Here is a 23,817-nt window from a genome sequence, read left to right on the forward strand (position 1 = left end):
TAGGAAGCACTGTTGCTTCGTCAATTATTCTTACATATAATTTAAAATATAATCAGTGATCGTCGACAAAAAAGATGCCCACTACTTGCGGGATAGATCCTGTACCAAACACTAAATTTTGGCGATAATATAATACTTAACCAGACCAGCCAAACCCACTTTTCCGGAAATTTACTTAAGTCCAATTCATATTCACCGTGAAATGTTTAAAAAAGAAATTTTCTTTGTGCCGCGCCAGACGATTGCAACATGTCACAAATCGACCGATCAGACCACCACGTTTGATCACGTGAATTGATTTGACAAACGAGCTTTGTCTAACTAATGACAAAATTTGAAGTTTCATCAAAAGCTTCCAGTATTGTTTTTTTGGCCTATTAACAATAAATGATTTCAAACGCCGTAGTTCATAGGGTGATTTTGTCTTGCTTGCATCTCATGTGTAACTAGTGTCGTTTGGCAAGCGCAGGAAATAACCCTTCATTAATCTCATATGGGAAGTCTTCCCACGCATGATGGAATACTGACGCGTTGCTATCACCTATAGTGATGTCACAATGCCTGTTGACGTTGATCTGTCACCAACAATGTTTGCAACTAGCCGTTCACCTAATGTTAATACTTTGCCGTGATGTATCTTGAAACACTTTGTATCACGATTGCCACATTTATGAGAAAGGGTAAACTATCCAACTTTACCAACATATCTAATTGCTCATTTTAATACAAGATTAAGATACATTAACACCGTTTTTGTGTCCTCAGCTTAGCCAATCAGGCTGTCATGTTTGATCACGTGACTTAGTGTATCTTAATATTAGACAATGGTAAAAAATCAGGTATATTAGAATCATGGGCGCAACTAGGGGGGCAGGTTCGTCGGCATGCCAGGTCCCTTTTCTATCGACGTTATTGCGTATAACGGCTCTCGTACTGCGCCAAAAACACGTTCGTTCGCATCAAAGCTAAAAAAACTTGGCGCCGGTGCAGCAGTAAATCGCTTCATCGGCATGTATTGCGATGGTAAAAACGAAGTTTCTGCGATGTATTTATACAGCAACCTAAATAACCGCAACAACGATCTTTGTTGGAACTTGAAAACGTATATACATGTAAACACACAAAAATAAAAGGTTTATCGGCGTGGAGCTTCAGCCAAAAATCTTTCAATAACTTGTTTGTAATTTACGTGTCAGTTCCTGGTCCACAATCCGAAACAGACTTTTTTAAAAAACGACGTTATTTTCGTCATTTTCTTAGATGGACAAGACATTATTACCACATTTACTTGGTCTCCACTCCAACTCGATGCCTCTGACGTAAATATGCACAAGGAATGAACTTACACATAACATGGTACAGCACTAGTAGACAGATTGAAAGATTAACGCAGTTCTCAAACTGTGCGTCGTTTCAATTTTCCAAGGGCGTCGCAGAATAGTTCCGTTTCGTGGCTTTTTGTTGTTGTATCAATAAATACAACTTTAATAATCAGTTTCCTCATTCACTTTTATTTTCTGGTGCGTCGCAAGTCCTGAAAACTTTTCCAGGGGCGTCGCAACAAAAAAAGGTTTGAGAACCACTGGATTAACGTGTAGACACCCAGTCGAACGAGTTTATTTGTTACGAAACAATGCCTTAGTTTAAAACGTTAATATACTTTTTACAATGGGCTTTGTGACTTACAAGTGTTACTTTTTCACGGCATTCGAAGCCGTACAATCCAAGGACGAAACCCAGTTTTTTTTAGATTATTAGTGGAAAAGCGCGTCACGTTATTCGACCAATCTATGATACGTCGTTCAAAAAAACTACTGTTCAGCCTTGTTAAAGCACTGATAGCGTTTTGATGTGGCACAGCAAACAATAAGGCTGTGGTAACTCTTTATAATTTCGAATAAACGAAAACGTTAATTGTATACACTTTATGCAGGACGTCGTTGTAATTACAAACCGTTTATTCTATTTAATGTTTTTATTAACTTTTCGGCGTACGCTGCAACCGAATACAAAGGTATCGTAGATGCCTTCGTAAGAATTCCAGGATGTGCGATTGCTGTGCAATCTTCAATACCTGCGAAAGAAGGCCTTGCGCTCATGACAAATTGTATAAAGTTCTTAATCGGTTTGAAACAATGATTCCTTTTTTAAAATCTCTTACCCCAAGTATGTTTGAATGAAAAATGAGATTATTGTAAATTGAAACTAACGACCCTTTAACGCCGTGCACTGGCGTATTGGTTATGGAAGTGCAAAAAATAGTTTCAATTCGTACTGACACTTTCCTTCAATCTGAAGTTTCCCTACTACGAAGGTGTAATGTGTTTATAGGGAAGGCAACGGTGCTTGTGATTCGACGAGTGCACCGCTGAAACTGTGTAGCTCAGTTGGCAGAGCGTGAGTCGCGAAAACACTCCTGTCACCGCATTGAAAGGTTGTCAGGTGGTACGCGGTCCGTAGAAGTTTGTGTCGCAAACAATAGCCATACTTCAATTTACGAACGTTAGTCGAACACGAACATCAACAACACCCGGAGTAATTTATTGTTAGCAAGATTTCATACACAATGCGACAAGTAGAAACCGAAAATCCTTATTGAGATAGCACAACACGACAACAGATCGCTTCAAAAGAAGCAGAAAACTAGGGTGCATGAAAACCACGAGCAATTAATGAGGACTGGCAATAATGTTATGAATAGTAAACAACTCAGTGTTCGATATTAACTGTTTCACTTCTTGTAAAAATTGACAGAGAATATTTCAATATATCGTCCCAAGTTTCAAACGTTAACACAACAGCTACTAGGTTACAAGCAATAGTTGCTGCAAATAGCTGTACCTCAAGATACAAGTGAGCAAACATTGCTAATATATCGGTTAAAATGCAAAGAAGTGACATAAAAGCGGTTCGTTTCATTATTTGTAACTCGGAAATAATATTTACTCCTTGCTGGGTGCATTTAATTGGATAGAGGAAAAGAAATAAAAGTAAGCACTGTCCTGCTGTGTCAATTGCACTACCCACTAACAAAGGCCACTAAACATTTTCATTAACCTTTATGCATCCATATCCAAATGACTGACATCTTTGAGTCATCAAGTATGCAATGCCAGAAGAAGATACGCCCAAACTCAAAAAGACAATGCTCCACCAACTTAGTACTTTGATCCAACCTTTGTAAAGGTGATTCAAAAGCGTACTTTTATAGAAACAGCGGTTGTTTAAACCACAGAAATGTGTAAACTGCGCATGCACTAAAACCTGTCACCACGGTCTTTATTTTCACTAGGGTTTGAGATGTAAATGATGATCTTGGTTTGTTACCAACAATGACAAAAGATATGTCAAGTGCAATGTACGGAAACCGGTATCATCCTCAGTTAATTAAGTATGTTGCTTAGTTATAAATTAGTCCAAAGCTATATTAAAACTTCATTTTAGGTATTGCTTGCTGCTTTATGCCAAAGGTCCCCAAGCATATCAGATGCTTAAAGATTCAAATCTTTTGGTTCTTCCATCACAACGAACTTTGCGCAGATATAGGTATGTTTTAGAACATGATTATCAAATTTAATGCAAAGAAATGTTTTGCTTTATTATAACTAAATGCTCTTTCTGGATTGTTTTTAAGGAATGTTGCGCGTCCACATGTTGGATTTGACATCAGTCTTTTACAACAATTATATACATCAGGCACATGTCTGAATCATAATCATCAAGTTATGATCATAGTTGATGAAATGAAAATTCGTGGTCAGTGTTTTGCGTAATATAGTGCTTACTAATAACCTTTATAAATATCTGCCGTTGCAGAAGAGCTGGTCTTTCAGTCTTCTACCAACAAACTTGTGGGCTACGTTGATTTTGACAATGACTGTCAATCACAGAGGTTAGCCTCAAATATCCTTGGGGTTTATATGTAAAAGGCAAGTTATAACAAAATTAAACAGAAGAAACATGTTTTTGAATGTCAAAACAAACATGTATGTTGATGCAGGCATAACAAATTCAGCAATATCTGTAATGATAGGCCACTTTCCAACCACTGGGGCAAAGGGTCCACAACTTGTATCGGTGGTTTTACAAGCCATTTCAAGACTATACCTGATTTCAAACCCTGATCAAGACCACCTGTAACAACTTGCTGTGTAGCAAGCCTGGTGGAACAAAATATCTTTGGAATGGTGCAGATCTTACATGGTCAATTATCTCAAACCTATACCATGAAATGAGCATGTCATCTGCCGACACTTTAATTTCTTTGCATAAGTTAACTGTTCGACATATATATCCAAACACATACAACAAAATGAAAGTCAGCTATGCTGCACAAGTATTATCTAGTTCTGTTGCCTTAGAAGTCAAGGCCAAAGGATTTCCCATAATGGCCAAGTTTTTATAACTCATGAATGATTTTTTTGATATTTGCAGCTCGACCCGTGGCTCAACAAACCCCAGTAAAGCCCCTTTTTATTTTTCGGATGATTATCGTCTCCAATGGCTTGAAACACCCTTTATACAGTTTTTTAAAAATGGGATTCAAATGTAAAATTTAGACGTAAGCGCAATGGGGATCATTTCTCTGATGCGGAAAAGGAAAAAAATGAAGCTTTCAAAGGCTACACGCAATGGTTTAATGTTTACTGCTCGGTCGCTAGTAGAGGTGACAAGAACTCTATTAGCCAACGGGGCAGAATATGTTATTCTACGAAGACTGTCACAGGATGTACTGGAAGACTTTTTCGGCAGTGTTCGTGAACAAGGTCTCTGGAGCAGAAATCCAAATGTACCAGAGTTTAGTCAAAGCATGCAATTAATCATGCAAGAATGTCAAATGCATGCAATTAATCATGCAAGAATGTCAAAAAAAGAAATATCTTAAATCAGAAATGCTTGGGAGATCCAGCTTGATTCGGTATAACGCCCATGTGTGTACCTTATAACGCGTATGTGTGTACCTTAGTCAAAATGGGGTTGTCATTTCCTATGTTAGTGTAGTTTTTTTCTGACTGGTATTTTATATTTTGTGATTTATGGGTGTGAGTTTTTGCTGCAGTTGCTGTACATAAGCCTAAACTACATACAAGTTGCTACAAGTTACAGAACAAAAATGTTTTATTAAAGTATTTATCGCCTGTTATTAGAATTTAAATCATTCCGAAAGGAGGTTGATTGGCCTTTTCCATGTACTCTTTTGTTAAGATGCACTTGTTTCCTAAACATTTCAGTCAGTCGCTTTGCATAAGAATGCCCTCTGATGCGAACATATTTTTTTATCATGTTTTCAAGTGAAGAAACAAGGGACTTCAGATCACAGGTAGTTTCATCACTCCATTGCTACAGATAACCATTTACACTTTCAAGCACATTTTCAGCAACTAACATTTGGTCAAATACTCGGGTGGGTGATTGGAGATGTTTTTTGGTTTCTAATTCAGTTTCACTAAAAACAGCTTGTGCAATAGGACCAACACCCCAGCAATTTTTCACAGGATGAGGATTATCTCCTTTCATTTGTAAAAATATGTTATCGTTATGTTTGTAAAACAGGTTCCTGAGAACACTTCCTCCAATGTAATCACAAACCTGCTGTTCATGGAAAGTTAGTTTGGTTGTAGCCACACCTGTTTCATTTTTTACTTCAGATTTTAATTTCAGTAATAGAGGGAGCAGTTCAATTAGAATTGTTCTTCTTTGTGGGCATTCTTCTCTATGCATCAACTTCAAAAAATGTTTGCTGAACAAAACTGAATTAGAAAAACCGTTGAAAACAGTTAAAATTTCATTACATATTTCATGAGGAATTTCCATCTCACTAGTAGATTTTGTAAACAAAGCTACATTAGCTCTAGCTTTCTCGATTTGGGATTGTAGTTGGGGCAAGGTCATATTCGGGTTCATTACAGTATGCTTTCGATCATGTGTCAACAACCCTTGTTGAGTAGCAAACGCCTTCTGACATTTGCTGCAATAATAAGGTGTGTCTTCCAGTGGGGACGAATCGATTTCGACAATTATCTGTGTCAACGTCTGGTCGCATGCTTCATAGTCAATTTCATTTGCCATCATAACAAAAATATTTCACTTTTCGAGCACTACGAAACTCACATTCAAGTAAAATTCGCAACGTCTTGCAGGCTACCTTGTACAGAACCACCTCTTTATGTAACACAACTCAAGCGTGAAGCGGCAGACGGGTCGAATAAGAGCGGCACTTTTAAGAGAAAGAAAGAAACAAAAAAGAAAAAAGCAATAGTGACCAGGCACGTCAATATAGTGGCTCTGGTGGAACCATACCATTATGTAGCAATATGTATACGGTATCATTGTTATTTAATCACTTCAAGTGTATCAAATCAGGAGACCAATAAGGGTAAAAATAGGAACATGGTGTACATGTTTTTTTGTTTCGTTTAGGTAATCCATTTTTTTCATAGTACTGTATCCCTTAAAAAATATTACTAACGCCTTTCCGACATTGATTTGTCAGAGAGATTTTGTGTAGTCAGGTCGTGCTGATTTCTCGTTCAAACCTTAATGATACATAAGAACTGAAGTTAAAATGAACAAGTGTGCATGCTTGTGTCTAACTGATTTTATATTTAATGCGTCAATCCACGGAAATTAAGAAAGCAATCGGTTGGTCAGATTATTTACATTGGCGACTGCATGCTGGACAAGCAAAACAAAGTTTCAAGGCAGTTATTCAGTATAGTATGTTCCAGCATAAGCGCTTTCATGCATGAGCTGTATCCAATGTTACCTTTTCGTAGCAAAGTGATGCTTACAAATTTACTTTAGAAAGGTTCACTAGATAGTGACTTTAAGTTATGGTTTTACAATCTAGTAGCTTCAAGTTAAGGTTTCTGAACGAGTAGCTTTGAGACTTGAGAGATGGTGTACAAACTAGTAGCGAATGTATTCTTATCTTTGACAGCGCTTGCTGATTGTGCCTTCTTCCTTTGACCCAAATGGCTACAAGATTCAGATTTGTTTGCATACATTCGGAGTAAAAAGAGGATAATCAGTACAACGGATAAGGTTTTGAAACTGTAATCGCGCAAATAATTTGTTGTTCCTTGCTGTATTGTTTGTCTTCAATTAGGTAGTAACTGGAAAGTTTATGTGGTTTAGAGTCAAGTTTTTCTATCTATGCAGAAATATTTGTAAGTCAGATAGCATTTAGAATTCACCAGAGAGTTGGCTGCAATTGGTAAGCAGCTAGCTTATTGAACGTTTTTTTTATGTCCACAATTCATCAAGGTTGTTCACAAAAATAAATAAATAAATAAACTTTTTTAGATACTGTTAGTGCAGTTATAGCTGCCATATTGATGTACAGCTTGTTAAAGCGACCCAAAAGGTTTGGTTTTTCAGTTTGCTGTGCGTTTACACTCATGATTCAGCAATTGTGCCATCCACTAATTTGAGCTTCACCTTACGCTTTGACGTTGCACAGCCTATTGTGGCTTGGTGATTGTTTAATTGCTAATGTCTCTCTATGTGTTCTTTCACAAAGCAAAACAAACTCAACCATTAAGCAAGGTGTTAATTGTAACGTTGAAAAAACAAACAAAATCCTGTGTTGATATCAACTGAATTAATTCAAAAATTTCGTTTGTTAGTTTTATATGGTTGTAGCGACAACATGCCCAAACCCGCTATTGTGTATAGCTTTTTCCACAACAAAAGCACAGCCGCGTACAGCAGGCGAGAAAACTAACTTCCCGTACGTCAGAGAAAATACATCGCGCTCGGGAAATCCCTTGACTCCTGCCTATATAAACCGCGATTTCTGGGGAAAATGCCATTTGTATGTTAACGCTTAGACAGGCAGGAACTAAACAGAAAGCAGACTGAGACAGGAACAAAAGAGAAAGCAGACCCCCGCTAGTTTACTTTGGATAATTAGAAAAATGACACAAGTCTTTTAATTTAACTTGAAGCCTTTGGACTTAGATAATTAAAGACGACTGCTAGCTAGAAAAATGTCAAAGTCTTTTAAGTTGACTTGAAGCGGAAGTGTTTGAGTTTAACTTGAAGCGCTGGGACTGAGCAAATTTAACAGGGACTGGAAAAATGACTAAGGGCCGAATGCAGAAACCTGGATTATCTCAAGTCGCGGCTTAGCGCCAATCGAGGCTCAGCCGATCCCCGGATCATAGGCCCGGCTCAGCGGTATGCAGAAACTCGGATCAAGCTCGGCTCAGCCAAGCCTTGGATTTGGTCTGTTTGTTAACCTAGTCTTACCAATGAAATGTCTATTTCCCAACCCAATCCAGCACAATTATAACAGGGTCTCACGCTCTCACTATTAGATCTTCAGATATTATATTTAGGAGACAAACTGTTGGCTTGGAGAAGCGGAATCTCTTGAAAAAATCTTCATTGTTAAAGCGCTCAAATGGATTTTGATAATCTTTTAAATTTCTGGTGTCAATGGCAAAGGTATCATCCAACATCTCAAGAAGATCAATTGTATCAAGGCTTTACTTGAGGCCATGACAAAACGTTGGTGATGCCGATGGTGATTACAAGTTGATTAAAAAAATGATGATTTGAAAAAAATGATTTATAAAAGGCATATTAAATAAATTGATACTGATTAAATAAATAGATTTTTCTAAAAAAATAAAACTTGTTTTTAAACAAAATAGAAAATGATATTAAAAAGTAATGTATTCCATTTTAAATACCACCACATCAAACTACCATAAACCTTTCCTGTCGTCTGAAAGACCACGCATACAACCGTGCACGTCTGCCTTACCTAACTTTGCATTTGAGCGCAGAGCACTGAGCCCTGCCCACGTGGAAATAACCATTGCAATGCAAAAATCGGCGGCTCAGAGCGCTAAACCACCGATCTACCAGGATTACAAATCCACCTAAAATCCTGATCCGCGGATCACTGTCAAACCCGGCTCACGCGCTAAGCCGAGTTTCTGCATACGGATCAACAGACCGTGACGTAGATAATCCGAGGCTCAGCGATAATCCAGGTTTCTGCATTCGGCCCTAAGTGTTTGAGTTCAAATAGAGGCATGCGGCGCGCGCGTCAGCGGCCCTTAAATTGCTGGCCAAAACAAAATGGCGGCTCTGACCTCGAGTCTTGCCACTGCCATTAAATATACTAGACCGAGAAGAAAATAATTAATAAACCGAAACAAACAAGTCTAATCTATCAGAACTGAGACATAGAGTTGCAAGTTAATACTTAACCGTGTTTGTAAGATATTACCTGTACTATTAAATATTTAAATCAAGTTTTGGATTCTTATGTGCTTTGGTGTTAATTGCCAATTACTGCTTTCTCTTTAATTACGATTCTTTATGAATAAGACTTCTTGAAACATTTATGTCACGGATAACCAAATAAACCAACAATGTAGTCACCGGAATATAACTCGAATAAACACCTCGCTACAAAGTGGTGTTTTCTGGAGTTTATCTCCAAGGAATCTTGAGGTAGCAGTTTGAACTATAAACATAGTAAGGCTCATAGCGCAAACCTATTGCGTTGTTAATTTGTGAGAGTAGCATTACCAGTACTTGAAGACCGCGCATGAACCTCTGCAAGGAGAACTAAAAAATATCTAGATTGTTCTAGTTTGTAGTTTCAGTTGCTTAAATGCTTGGAAATAGTTTTTTGTATTTTGCTTTACAGCTGGTACAGTAAAAAAAGTAAGCAGTAAACAACACAATATCAATGAAGATAAAATGGAAAAATGTGTAAAAACTGCAGCCAAAAAATTTAAATGCATTTTGTGTGAAAAATCTTATACCCAAAGGTATAATCTGAAACGACATGTTGCTACACACAGTGGAGAAAAAAGGTATCAATGCAAGGTTTGCCAGAAAAAAGTTTTTACTGAACAACTTTTGAAAACACACATGGTGACACACTCTGAAAGAAAGCATAAGTGTGAAATTTGTGAAAAAGGTTTTTCCTCAGCTTTTGCATTGAAAACACACAAGGTATCGCACACTGGTGTGAAACCATACAGTTGCGACATTTGTGAAAAGAAGTTTAAACTTTCAGGACATGTGAAGCAGCATATGAAATGCCATTCAAAGGAACGACCATACAAGTGCAAACTCTGTGACAAAACTTTTTCTGATCCTTCAAACCTTTCAAGACACATGTCCACTCACACCCAGAAACAATCATATAAGTGTGGTGTCTGTGAAAAATTTTTTACCCGTCGGACAGATTTGGACATACATATTAATGTACATATGGGTCTTAAGCTGCATAAGTGTACAATATGTCAAAAGGCATTTAGTTACCCGAGAACTCTACGGAACCACATGTTCACTCATAGTGAAGAGAAGCCACACAAGTGCAAACTATGCAACAAAGAGTTTGCTTCGCTAAATGGTCTAAAACAGCATATGGCGACCCATAAAGAAGAAAGACCATTTAAGTGCCCCTCCTGTGGAAAAGGATTTCATCATTTGCATACTTTAAAACGACACAGCCTGACACACTCAGGAATAAAGGCTCACCAGTGTGACATTTGTGAGAAAAAGTTTGCCGTTTTGACAACATTGACAAGACACCGAGAAGTTCACTTTGACAAAAAAAAGATTCAATGCAAAGTTTGTAAAACATATTTTACACGGGTTGCCAGTTTGAAACTTCACTACGAAAAAAGCAAGAAGGGACAGAAATGTGGAAAAGTGTTATCTGAAATTAACAATTAAAATACAAACAGCAACACAAACTTTTCTGGCAAATTCATTGTACATGGTTGACCAAATGTATCTGCTTAATTTTAATAAAATCGGCAAGCCAATAGATGTACCTGAATGTTATTTTTTTTATACAGTACTATGTTCTGTTTAAATTGTTTGTGACTGAATTTGCCAGAAAGTTGAATGTTTGATGATACTAAAATAATATAAAATCCTGATATGAAAACATTTAAAATATATATTTCTATTTATCACAATTTTATTAAGTTTCTCTGAGTTGAAAATACATGCTTAAATAGCATATAAATCATTTATGGAATTAAAACTGATGAAGAAAAAATGGCAATGAATTCATAAATTGCTGCAAAAGTTTGAAGGTAAGATTCTCTTGACTTTGCAACTGATGAGATATTATAAAGTTCCCCCACATTTTCCTGCCTTGAAGCTTCAAATTGTTAAGTTAGCCTATTCAAAGTTTGTTTCACATACTTTATCAGCATTTTTTTTACCAAAGTGAAATTTGCATACCTTTATAATATCATAAAACAGAAATCAAAAATAAATACAAAATCTAGTACAGTGTTTTTGAAACAGTTTGCAAATTCCGCACTAGGTTGTTGGAGTCAATTGCATTTAAACGAAGACTGGCCATAGCATGATACAATGCATATTTCGGACGTAGTGGTTTATTTGTGTCCGAGTATTACAACAGGAATGTATTGAAAGGATTTACAGATAAAATTCAAACCTTGCACTGAGAATGTTGAATGTTTTCTTCCACTGTGTGATTATTTATTCAGGGTAATGTTAACTTTTTCAATTTGTTGGTTGCATTTTTAACCCTTTTTTATTGTCTTTTATAATGATTCTATCTTCAATCTACCGATAGTGTTTTCATTGCTGTTCGGTGCATAAACAAACAACTTGTGTGTGTGTGACTGTGTGTTGTCTGTTGCAACATCGAAACTTGTTTCTTTGATTACCGCAATGTTTAAGGTACAATACAAAATTAACTTCGTGCAACTCTCGAAACGAATGGTTCTCAAAGTGAAGCACGGCAGGGCGTTCAGCAGAAATAAGATCTGTAAGTCACCAAAAGTGTACGATACGCTGGTGCGCAAGTTACATGGTCGCTTGAAATAGTTTGTTAAGCATATTTCACCTTTGAAATTAGCTAGCTTGATTTGAAACTAGAATTTGCAACAATTTATTACAATGCGTTTGTTTTCAACCAGGGGTCGGCAACTATTTCAACGCAGGGTGCTAGTTTACAAACAACTGTGTGGTTTAAGAGAGTTACCTGTCGTTCAACAACTTTGCAACAATAACATGCATAAAGAGTTTTTTAACATTTTGAATTCCGTTTATCGTTGAATATAGCAATTACATAGCATATCACATAATTTTTATTTAATCGCGTTAGATGTAACAAGTCAAGAGACGATTTACCGCAAAAAAATGGGAACATGGTGTACACTTGCGACTGCATTCTTGACAAGCAAACAAAGTTATAAGCCAGTTGTTCTGCATGTTCCAGCTTAACCGTCGTTATGCATTAGCTGTAGACAAATGTTACTCATTTTTAGCAAAGTAATCCTTACAAACTAACTTTAGGTCAAGGATCACTAACTAGTAACTTTGAGTTGAGGTTTACAGACTAGTGACTTTGAGTTGTGTATTTACTAATGTACAAACTAATACCTTTTTGCAAACTAGTACTTTGAGTTACGGTTTACAAACTCGTAACTGTCAGTTAAGGTTTACGAATTAGTAGTTTTGAGACTTGAGAGGTGGTTTACAAACTAGTAGCGAATGTATTCTTATCTTTAACAGTGGCACACTTGCTAATTGTGCTTTTTTCTTTGACCTAAATGGCTACAAAAGGCAAACTTATCTGCTAAATGGTTACAAGAGACATGTTTCTCAACAGTATCTCTCACTACGAATCCCTCAAATAGGTTGTCATTTTTGGTTTCTGTATTCATTATCTTAAATTAAGTTTTAACTGGAAAGTGTATCTTATCTTGTGGTTTAGAGTCTTTGTCAGACGTCAAGTTTGTCTATACAAGCAAAGATACTTGTTAGTCGGATAGCATATAGTTAATATTTTGTCACAGCTAAAACTGAACAAAAATCGAGACTTCTTTAAGCACAACATACTACCAGAGAGTTGGCTGCAATTGGTGGATGGTATCACAGCTACACCTTCAAGTGTAGGTTTAAAACAGGGTTGGCAGGTTGCGAAGCTGCTATCTTATTGAAAGTTTTTTGTTTGTACACTTTTCATCAAGGTTGTTCACAAAAAGATACACTTAGTAAACTTTTTTTTAGATATTGTTAGTGCAGTTATAGCCGCTGCATTTATATCTTGTTGAATTGATCCAAAATGTTTGGTTTAGTTTATCAGTTTTCTTTTGTTTAGTTTTTGGTCAATTGCTTAGAAATATTTTTGTATTTTGCTCTACAGCTTGTTGTAAGGTAAAAAATGACAAAACAATACCCATCACGATAAAATGGAAATCTGTGTAAAAACTGCAGACAAAAAATTTAAATGCAAATTGTGTGAAAAATCATATACGCGGAAGTGTAGTCTGAAACAACATGTTGCTATACATAGTGGAGAAATACGCTACCAACATTTGCGAAAAAAAGTTTCAATCTTCACGACATGTGAAGCAACATATGAAATGCCATTCAGAGGAAAGACCATACAAGTGCAAGCTCTGCAACAAAAGTTACATCCAATCTTCACACCTTTCCAAGCACAAGCTTTATCACACCCAGGAACAACCACATAAGTGTGAAGTGTGTGAAAAATGTTTCACAGACAAAAGAGATCTCCAAACACATCTTAACGTGCATCTTGGTTTAAAACTGCATAAGTGTACAATGTGTCAGAAAGCATTTAGCTCCCCAAGATCACTAAGAAATCACATGTTCACTCATAGTGAAATGAAACCATACAAGTGTAAGTTTTGTGACAAAGAGTTTGCGCGGTTAGGTAATCTAAAACAGCATATGATGACCCACAATGAAACAAAGTCTTTTAAGTGTCCCTGTTGTGGAAAATGTTTCCATCTTATGCAAACTTTAAAACGACACAGCTTGATGCATTCAGGAGAAAAGATTCACCAGTGTGACATATGTGAGAAAAAGTTTGCCCTATTGGCAACATTGAAAAGACATCAAAAAGTTCACTTCGACAAAAAAAAGAATCAATTCAAAGTTTGTAAAACATCTTTTGCATGATCATAAACATTACTGCCAAGGTAGTGGTGTATATAGAATACATCGTGTAGACGTTTCGACAATCTCTGTTGTCAACAGAGATTGTCGAAACGTCTACACGATGTATTCTATATACACCACTACCTTGGCAGTAATGTTTATGATTAAACTACTTTTCAAGTCCGTGCATAGTGTTCCTAAATCTTTTGCATGATCCAACAATTTGAAACTTCACTTGGAAAAAAGCAAGAAGGGACAGAAATGTGGAAAAGTTTCATAGAAAAACTTCAACAACCCACCATCATTTCAATGGAACATGAATTATTACAACAAATTTGTGGTTAAACATTGTAAGAATGTAAAAATTACCTGTGATGTATATTTCCATTTTTCCTGTTGTAAAACATGAAACACATTTTACCAACATTACAAGAGTAATTTTGCAGTTGCATAAAGCTGTCTGATCACTTTCAACACACCCTTGTGGACTACTGTTGTATACATGCTTTGTTTATGAAACAGTTAAGCAATTGCTTATGCCATTGTAAAATGGGCTGCATCTGGCAAACTAGGTCAAAGGGTGTTGAACTAGCAAAGTAGGGCAAACATATAATATTTATTTAATATTTAAAACTAATAAAAAATGAAAATTTATCAAATAACTTTTCATCTACTTTTAAACAGTCAAAGTTTTTTTTTATCAACAATCAACACCAAACAGAGGCTTCGGCAGGTTGTTGAAATGCAAACACAAGACAATATCACTTTTCATGGCTTTATGGCCATTTTCATTTCTTATTGTACTTGTGGTTTTTATTTTATTCCACACCCAACGTTTTTTTTTATCTTAATGTGGATCATTTTATTTTACTCCAATTCAAAACAAAAGCTAAAGATTAAAGCAATATTAGCAAAGCAAAGTAGCTCAGTTTAGTGGGAAAGCTAGTTTTGCCTGAAAAGTTAATCATTTTTAAGTGGTAAATTATGAAGATCTCCGCAAAAACTGTAAACACATATGTTTGCTGACAATGGCAAATAACAACAACACCAACAGTTTGTGTGGCAAGACCAACAATAAATTAAAAGTATTATCTTTTATAGCCTGATGCGAAAATTATTGTGATATGTTTTGTCAAGACCAAAGCCATTTCTTATTGTAAATAAGAAATGTCCAATCACTTAAACCCAATGGGAAAAGTGTTAAGCACATTGACATCTTTAAACATATTCGGGCTGGTCAGGTAATCACTGGGCCAATCAGGCTAAAATGTAAACAACACTAGAGACACTTCTCACAAACAACTGTTTACAATTTCAGCACATGCTGTATTTCTTACCCAAACAACCAAAATAGAATAATATGGGCTTAATGGGTGATTAAAACAAAACGATACAACATGCTTTGCAATGTATCAACCAACAAAGTATGAAACTCATGGATCATGTAGTTTAGTTAGTATAACCATTCAAGATTATTCATTTTGGTGGTCATATATTCACAGCACAAAGAAAGAAAAACTATAGACGAAACCAACATGCATCCCCTCCAGCTGGCACACAAAGAGCTGTTTCAAAAACTCAAAACGACACGATTTTGACAAAACATTTCATGGCCATAAAGCTATGAAAAGTGATTTTGACTTGTGTTTGGTGTCAATGGTTGATTAATTTATCAATAGATGAAAAGTCGGTTAAACAAAAAAAGTCATTTGATAAATTTTCAAACTATTATTAGTTTCAAATATTAAATCAGTATTAAAAGCAATTGATTAACTGCATCAGGAACATGTCAGTATAGAACAGTGGTCCACAAGGGAGTGTTAAAAGTAACCATAAAGCTTTATGAATCTGCAAAATTACTGTTGTAATGTAACTTTTAAAACTACTAGGAGGTTAACAAAAAAATCTCTTTGTATACAGCTTAAATTTGCCAGTATACCTGTTGGTTGAATACATTTCATGTTTCACAACAGAAAAAAATTTGTCTGATTTGAAAATGAACATCCATGTTTATCTGCATCTGTGCACTAATCCCACGATTTGGTTGCATTACATTTCGGTTTTTCTAGATGGGTTGACTCATACTGATGATTTGAAAGATAAAAAAAACAGCATAATAGACTCAGAGTGGCTGTGTACCGAAATATGAAACCAACTTGTCCATGTCATCACTTTTTATTTTAAGCAGTTGTACACAGGTTGTCAAATTTGTTGTTGAAAGTTGCATTAATACTAAAACTGTTTGTTAAGCACTAAGCATTGATAGATTATACAAAAGAATAAGAAACTACAAAAAATATGGAAATGAACTGAAAGAACTGTCACAATAGTAATTATCTGATTACTGGTAGAAATTTAAGGAATACAATGGATCACATGTCAGCTATGATTGCATATGAATGTGACAAAAAATTATTAATAACGGTGATAAAGTAAGATCCATTTGAATGAATTGGCTCGTTTTTTTTAACTAAGCAGTTACATTTGGACAAAAGTTTACCACAAATTTGCTATAAAGTTTGTGTTGCAATGGAATGATGGTGGGCTGTTCAAGCTTCAATTATTAACTTTTGTTAAAACTTTTCCACATTTCTGACCCTTCTTGCTTTTTTGCAAGTGAAGTTTTAAACCGTCTACCCGTGGAAAAGATGTTGTTCAAACTTTGCATTGAATCTTTTTCTTGCCAAAGTGAACTTCTCTGTGTCTTGTCATTGTGGTCAAAAAAGCAAACTTTTTCTCACAAATGTCACACTGGTGAACTTTTTTTCCTGAGTGTGTCAAGCTGTGTCGTTTCAAATGGTGCAAATGATGGAATCCTTTTCCACAAGATGGACACTTAAATGTTTTTTCTTCTTTATGGGTCACCATATGCCGTTTTAGACCACTTAGCCAAGCAAACTCCTTTTCACAAAACTTACACTTGTATGGTTTTACTTCACTATGAGTGAACATGTGGTTTCTTAGAGATCTTGGGTAACTAAATGCTTTCTGACATATTGTACACTTATGCAATTTTAAACCCAAATGTACATTAAGATGTGCTTTCAGATCCCTTTTCTCTCTGAAACATTTTTCACACACTTCACACTTATGTGGTCGTTGCTGAGTGTGATAAAGCATGTGCCCAGAAAGGTGTGAAGATTGGATGTAACTTTTGTCGCAGTGCTTGCACTTGTATGGTCGTTTCTCTGAATGACATCTCATATGTTGCTTCACATGTGCTGAAGATTGAAACTTCTTTTTGCAGATATCGCAACTGTATGCTTTTACACTAATGTGCGATACCTTGTGTCTTTTTAAATCAGATGCTGCAAAAAAAACTTTTTCACAAATTTCACACTGATGTTTTCTTTCGGAGTGGGTCAACATGTGTGTTTTTAACTGTTGTTCAGTAAAAACTTTCTTATGGCAAACCTTGCATTGATATTGTTTTTCTGCAGCATGTGTTGCAATATGTTGTTTCAGATAGCTTTGGGTATATAATTTTTCACACAAATTGCATTTTAATTTTTTGGCTGCAGTTTTTACACAATTTTCCATTTTATTTTCATTGATATTGTGTTACTGCTTAATTGCAAAGCAAAAAGCTGCAAAGCAAAATACAAAAAAATCATTTCAAGCATTTGAGCAACTGAAACTACATACTAGAACAATCTAGATATTTTTTACTATTATGGGATGCAATTTCAGATCATAAAACTGACAAACAAAAATTTGGTAATTAATCAAGTCAAATTCAACACAGGACTATATGTTGTTGTTTTTTCAACATTACAATTAAAACTTTGTTTAATGGTTTATTTGAGTTTGTTTTCCTTGGTGAAAAAACACATAGCGACAAAACAAGTAAAGTTCAATAACCTAGCAGCTTCACAACCTGCCAAGCCTGTTTTAAACCTACACTTGAATGGGGTAGCTGTAACATCCATCCACCAACTGCAGCCAACTCTCTGGTAGTATGTTTAGGAATGTAGTCTAGATTTCTGTTCAGTTGTAGCTGTGACAAACTATTAACTCGATGCTATCTTACTTACAGGTATCTCCGTTTAAATAGAAAACTTGACTACTAATCTAACAAAGACTCCAAACCAGAAGATAAGATAAACTTTCCAGTTACAACAAGATAAACAGTACAGCAACGAACAAAGACAACCTATTTGTTATTGGTTACTGTTTTAAAACCTTATCCGTCGTAGTGATTATCCTTTCTTTAAACCTGAATGTGTGCAAACAAATCTGAATCTTGTAGCCATTTAGGTCAAAGGAAGAATTAAGGCACAATCAGCAAGTGTGACTCTGTCAAAAATAAGAATACGTTCGCTACTAGTTTGTACACCATCTCTCAAGTCTTAAAGCTACTAGTTCGTAAACCTTAACTTAAAAGGTACTAGTTTTTAAACCTTAACTCAAATATGTCCATTCAGTCGCCAATGTTCATAAACTAACCGACCGATTATCTCCTTCCCATGGCTTGGTCCATGAAAGCTAAAACGAGTTACAGTTTATATGCAATGTTGATGCTGAAGAGAAAAATTAGCGTGACCTGACTAAACAAAATCTCTTTGACAAAACAGTACAGTAAATGCGCAAGTAATATTTTTTAAGTGATATTATGAAAATAAATTTCAAAACAAAACAGCACACATGAAAGACTTACCTTTCTGCAAGACAATCCTACAAAAAATTGTCATCATGCACCATGATACAATGTACACATTGCTACCTGGTTTTATGGCTCTACAATGAACGCTGTTAGTACCCGGTTTATTAAACTGATCATCTGGTTTAGTCCAAATGCATTGTAAAAAGAGTTGCAAATGGAAGTTTCAGTCAATTTCAAAGCTGCAGTATGCTTACCAAACTATCTCATGTGACCATTTAATTTGCGTGTCGCCGTATCGTGTGCTTCTCCTTTCAGCACTGCTATACTTCTTCACTCGGGACCAGTGGTTTGCAGTTTGTACAATTGCACGAAATTCATTTTGTATTTTACCTTACAGATTGCGGTAATCGAAGAAACAAATTTCGATTTTTCAGCAGACAACACACAAAAAAGTTGTTTGGTCATGCGGCGAACAACAACGGAAACAATATCAGTAGATTGAAGCTAGAAATATTACTGTAAAAATAATGAAAACCAAGAAATTAAAAAATTGAGAATCATTTTTAATAAATTTCAACAAGCCACAACACACAGCGAAGAAAAAGATTGTCAGTGCAAGGGTTGATTTTTCTCTTTAAATCCCTTTTCTCTAAAAGTTTGAAACACACTTTTTGTAATGCTAGGACAAAAGTAGACCAGATACGTGTGAAACTAAAGGTTCGACTATCATTATATAATGCAATGTCCAGTCTTCACAACAATCCAGTCTATTCCAACGACCTATATTCTAGATTTTAGAATATGCGATCTGTTATGGACCAGATTTTGTATTTTGATCTCTGTTTAATGACATTAAAAGGTATTAAGAGTTCACTTTGGGGAAAAAATGCTAATAAAAAGTATGTAAAACAAACTTTGAATAGGCTAATTCAACAATTTGAAGCTTGAAGGCAGGAAAATGGGGTAAACTTTATATTATGTCATCAGTTGCAAGTCAAGAGAACCATACCCTGAGTTTAAGCGGAACAAAAAAGCAGCACAAACTTTTGCAGCAAATTTTGATTTCATTGCAATTTTTTCTCTGCCTCAGTTTTAATTGCATAAAAGATTTTATATGCTATGAAAGCATGTATTTTTAACTCACAGATTTTTAACTTTTAGCATCATCAAACATTCAACTTTCTGACAAATAAACCCTCCATTATTTATAGATCATAGCAAGCTAGGACAATACAAACTAATGACCTCCAAACTCAACTTTGCACAACTTCTGTTATTAAAGTCATTCAGCCACAAACAATTTAAACAGAACATAGTGCTGTATAAAGATAACATTCAGTTAAATCAATTGGCTTGCCGATTTTATTGAAATTAAGCAGATACATTTGGTCAACCATGTACAACGAATTTGCCAGGAAAGTTTGTGTTGCAATTTTGTGTTGCTGTTTATGTTTTAATTGTTAATTTCATATAACACTTTTCCACATTTCTGTCCCTTCTTGCTTTTTTCCAAGTGAAGTTTCAAACCGTCTACCCGTGCAAAAGATGTTTTACAAACTTTGCATTGAATCTTTTTCTTGCCAAAGTGAACTTCCCTGTGTCTTGTCAGTGTTGTTAAAAGTGCAAACTTTTTCTCACAAATGTCACACTGGTGAGACTTTATTCCTAAATGTGTCAAGCTGTGTCGTTTCAAAGTAGGCAAATGATTGAATCTTTTTCCACAAGAGGGACACTTAAATGGTTTTTGTTCTTTATGGGTCACCATATGCTGTTTTAGACCACCTAGCCAAGCAAACTCTTTTTCACAAAACTTACACTTGTGTGGTTTTATTTCACTATGAGTGAACATGTGGTTTCTTAGAGATCTTGGGTAGCTAAATGCTTTCTGACATATTGTGCATTTATGCAGTTTAAGACCCATGTGCACATTAATATGTATGTCCAAGTCTTTCCTACAGATGAAAAAATTTTCACAGACACCACACTTGTGTGGTTGTTCCTGGTTGTGAGTGGACATGTGTCTTGAAAGGTGTGAAGAATCAGAAAAAGTTTTTTCGCAGAGATTGCACTTGTATGGTCGTTCCTCTGAATGGCATCTCATATGTTGCTTCACATGTCCTGGAAATTGAAACTTCTTTTCGCAGATGTCGCAACTGTATGGTTTAACGCCAGTGTGCGATACCTTGTGTCTTTTTAATTCAGAAGCAGAGAAAAAACCTTTTTCACAAATCGCACACTTATGTGGTCTTTTTCTGTCTGAGTGTGTCAGCATGTGTATTTTTAAAAGTTGTTCAGTAAAAACTTTTTTTTGGCAAACCTTGCATTGATGGCGTTTTTCTCCACTGTGTGCAGCAACATGTTGTTTCAGTTTATACCTTCGGATATATGATTTTTCACATAAATTGCATTCAAATTTTCCGGTTGCAGTTTTCACACCATTTTCCATTGTGTCCTCATCAATACCTCTTGCTACAATCATGCTGTAAACTGTAAAGTGAAGTACAAAAGTAATTACAAAGAGTCGACCAACTGATACTACAAACTGGAAGAATTTTTGCAACATACTTAATATAAACCTAGAAAGACCTTTCCTACATTTACTTTTTTACTATACACACCATTTGATTGACACACATTATTGTTTTTGCAAGCAAAACCGAATGACCACATGTGTTCGTGTGAATTGGTTACGGTATAAAGTAGTGCGATTAGTTGTTTCAAATTTTTAGAACGGACAAATTATTAGAAAGCATTAATCCAAACTAACAAAAAAATTGTCCACAGTTTTTAAAATCGTTTTATTGTCATAAAATTACAAAACTAGTAAAAAGAATGCACAAAATACTTCCAATTTGATCTTGTATTAGTTGTATTGGAGACACTATTAAATTAAGATTTTTTTAACAACACGCAGTCCTTAGTGTTCAACAATAACGTTTTGCTTAATTTATACATGACTACAGTATTGTTTTCTTAAATTATAAAACGCATTAATTTGTTTATCACCCCCGGGATATTTGGGCAATGTTCAAAAATGTTTCAAGGCGTTTAACCTGAAAATTTATACGGCCGGTAACGAACTCTTCACGGACCGGAACCGGGCCGCGGCCTTGACCGGTGTTGCCAGGTCAAATTGTGGAAAAGCACAACTTTACCCGTCAAAAGTGCCCCAAAACGAGCTGAATTTTACAAATACTTGAAACAGGGGCGTATCCAGAAATTTTTAAAGGGGGGGGGGGGGGGTCCAACAATTTTTTGGGGGGAAATCTCTAATGACGTCACACGTCGTTCAAAACGACGCGTTATGCGGCAAAGCACTTTTTGCAAAATAGACGGATTCTCTACCCATCTAATTGACAGAAAGAACAGGTAATTTTAGCGAAAGGTCCGGACCCCCAACCAGAATTTGAGCTTTTTTTCAGTAACACTGTGTTGGACACACACACTCTGTTTACCCACTTTCATGCTGTTTTTAAAATTTTGCAGTCTTTACTTTAAAACAAAAATGTTTCCGATTAATACCAAAGTAAGATGACCTTTAAAACAATGATATTTGCCAAGAGACAATTCTTATTACGTGGTAACAACGAAAGCGTTTATTGAATTTCTTTGTTGGAAAAATGAACGTTGCATTGCATGGACTGAACGCATTCTTTTGCTCAGCTGGATGTTAGATCTCCGAAGCTCGGCAGCTTCATTAGTTCTTTTGTCAAATTGAACTTACAAGTTACAACCCTTTTGACGTCACAATAATAATTCAATCATTACTCGCCGTACGGTGAAAAATGTCATTTACAAACCCGCCCAAAAAGGCGCAACCCGCAACTCATGTAAAGGGCCGCAACTCGATGTTAAACGTAGCCCGATTCGGCGACAAAAGCGCATCCTGGCAACATTGGCCTTGACGACCGGTGGTCTCACATACAAATCACGGGCGACACCATAACAGTAAAACAGCCACCAAGCCGGAAAAAGCTGCGCAACGTTGAAGCGAACAGGGCACGGTTGACTAAATGCGCTGCAGCTACACCGTATTATAAAGCGTGATATTACTGGGGCTCACAAGAAAGTGAGGTTAAGATCTATACTAAACAAATAAAAGCTGACAAATGAAACAAACCCGTTCGGATAACTTTAACAAACTGTGAATAATGGCTGTAATAACTGCACTCTAAAATTTGAGCCTACTCTCTGCTGTCATGTTGCGCTTTTGACGTAGTGTAGTCTTGATTTCTGTACAGTTGTTGCTGGGAAAAAATATTAACTGCATGCTAACTGACTTTAAACCACACGATAAGATAAACGAGTTTTAACTTAATTCAAGATAAACAATACAGAAAAGAACAACGACACCCATTTGCGCGATTACAGTTTCAAAACCTTATCGGTCGTAATGAGCGATACAGTCAACTCTAATTATCCTCCTTTCTATTTTTACCCTAAATGTATGCCAACAAGTCTGACCCTTGTAGTCATTAAGGCCAAAGAAAAAAATGCTCAGTTACCAAGTGTGGCGCTGTCAGAGATAAGAATACATTCGCTTAGCGAATTTCGCTACTAGACACTATAGTTTGTACACCATCTCTCAAGTCTCAAAGCTACTATTTCGTAAACCTTAGTTACTAACTCAAAGTTACTAGTTTTTAAACATTAATTTAAAATTACCAGTTTTAAAACTTTACCTTAAAGTTACCAGTTTGTAAGCCTTAACTTAAAGTTACTAATTAGTGAACCTTAACTTAAAGTTAGCTTGTAAGCAATACTTTACTCAAAAATATGTAATATTGGATAAAGCTCATGCATGACAGCGGTTAAGCTGGAACTCGCTGAATAACTGCTTGAAACTGTGTTTGCTTGTCCAGCATGCAGTCGCCAATGCGAATAATCTGATCAATCGATTACTTCCTTCCCATAACTTGAAGCAGTAAGTCTGAAACGAGTTAGACAACATGCATGTACAATAGTTCATTTTAACTACAGCTGTTATGCGATGTTGATTTTCGAGAGAAATAGTGCGACCTGACTACACAAATTGTATATGGTAAAAGAATACTGTGAAAGCGTAAGTTGCAGCGAGTTGTTTACTCGATACGCGGCATAAGACGAGAGTGGAAGAAAAAAAGGCAATCTGTCCGGTTCGCTGAAGATATGCGAGAACACGATAACCACAGTGTGTGAGGCCACTACAAAGTAATGTTTATTAAAGGGGAACTATAAAGAAAATATATTACCTAAACAAAACACCACACAGTCACACACAAAAGACTTACTTTTCTGCGAGATAA

At 35.9% G+C, this 23,817-nt stretch overlaps 3 protein-coding genes and 1 pseudogene across 3 annotated transcripts; 2 read left to right on the forward strand and 2 right to left on the reverse strand.

Moving 5' to 3' along the window:
- Positions 1 to 6,325: 6,325 nt before the first annotated feature.
- LOC145220689 (uncharacterized) lies at positions 6,326 to 11,724 on the forward strand. Its single transcript, XM_080087921.1, has one exon. The coding sequence runs from the start codon at positions 9,724 to 9,726 to the stop codon at positions 10,708 to 10,710; it is 987 nt and encodes a 328-aa protein (XP_079944047.1). The 5' UTR covers positions 6,326 to 9,723; the 3' UTR covers positions 10,711 to 11,724.
- Positions 11,725 to 13,137: 1,413 nt separating this feature from the next.
- Positions 13,138 to 14,016, forward strand: LOC145220692 (uncharacterized; annotated as a pseudogene).
- A 619-nt stretch (positions 14,017 to 14,635) lies between these two features.
- On the reverse strand, positions 14,636 to 18,841 carry LOC145220691 (uncharacterized). Its single transcript, XM_080087923.1, has 2 exons — positions 17,831 to 18,841; positions 14,636 to 17,516 (listed from the first exon to the last, which is right to left on the reverse strand). The coding sequence occupies exon 2, from the start codon at positions 17,467 to 17,469 to the stop codon at positions 16,585 to 16,587; it is 885 nt and encodes a 294-aa protein (XP_079944049.1). The 5' UTR covers positions 17,470 to 17,516; positions 17,831 to 18,841; the 3' UTR covers positions 14,636 to 16,584.
- A 1,035-nt stretch (positions 18,842 to 19,876) lies between these two features.
- Positions 19,877 to 21,777, reverse strand: LOC145220688 (uncharacterized). The gene has a single exon (XM_080087920.1). It carries the CDS (start codon positions 21,093 to 21,095, stop codon positions 19,986 to 19,988), a length of 1,110 nt encoding a protein of 369 aa, XP_079944046.1. The 5' UTR covers positions 21,096 to 21,777; the 3' UTR covers positions 19,877 to 19,985.
- Between the last annotated feature and the right edge of the window lie 2,040 nt (positions 21,778 to 23,817).

This window comes from Phallusia mammillata, chromosome 3, assembly GCF_965637545.1.
Source record: "Phallusia mammillata chromosome 3, kaPhaMamm4.hap1.1, whole genome shotgun sequence".
Lineage (NCBI taxonomy): Eukaryota > Metazoa > Chordata > Ascidiacea > Phlebobranchia > Ascidiidae > Phallusia > Phallusia mammillata.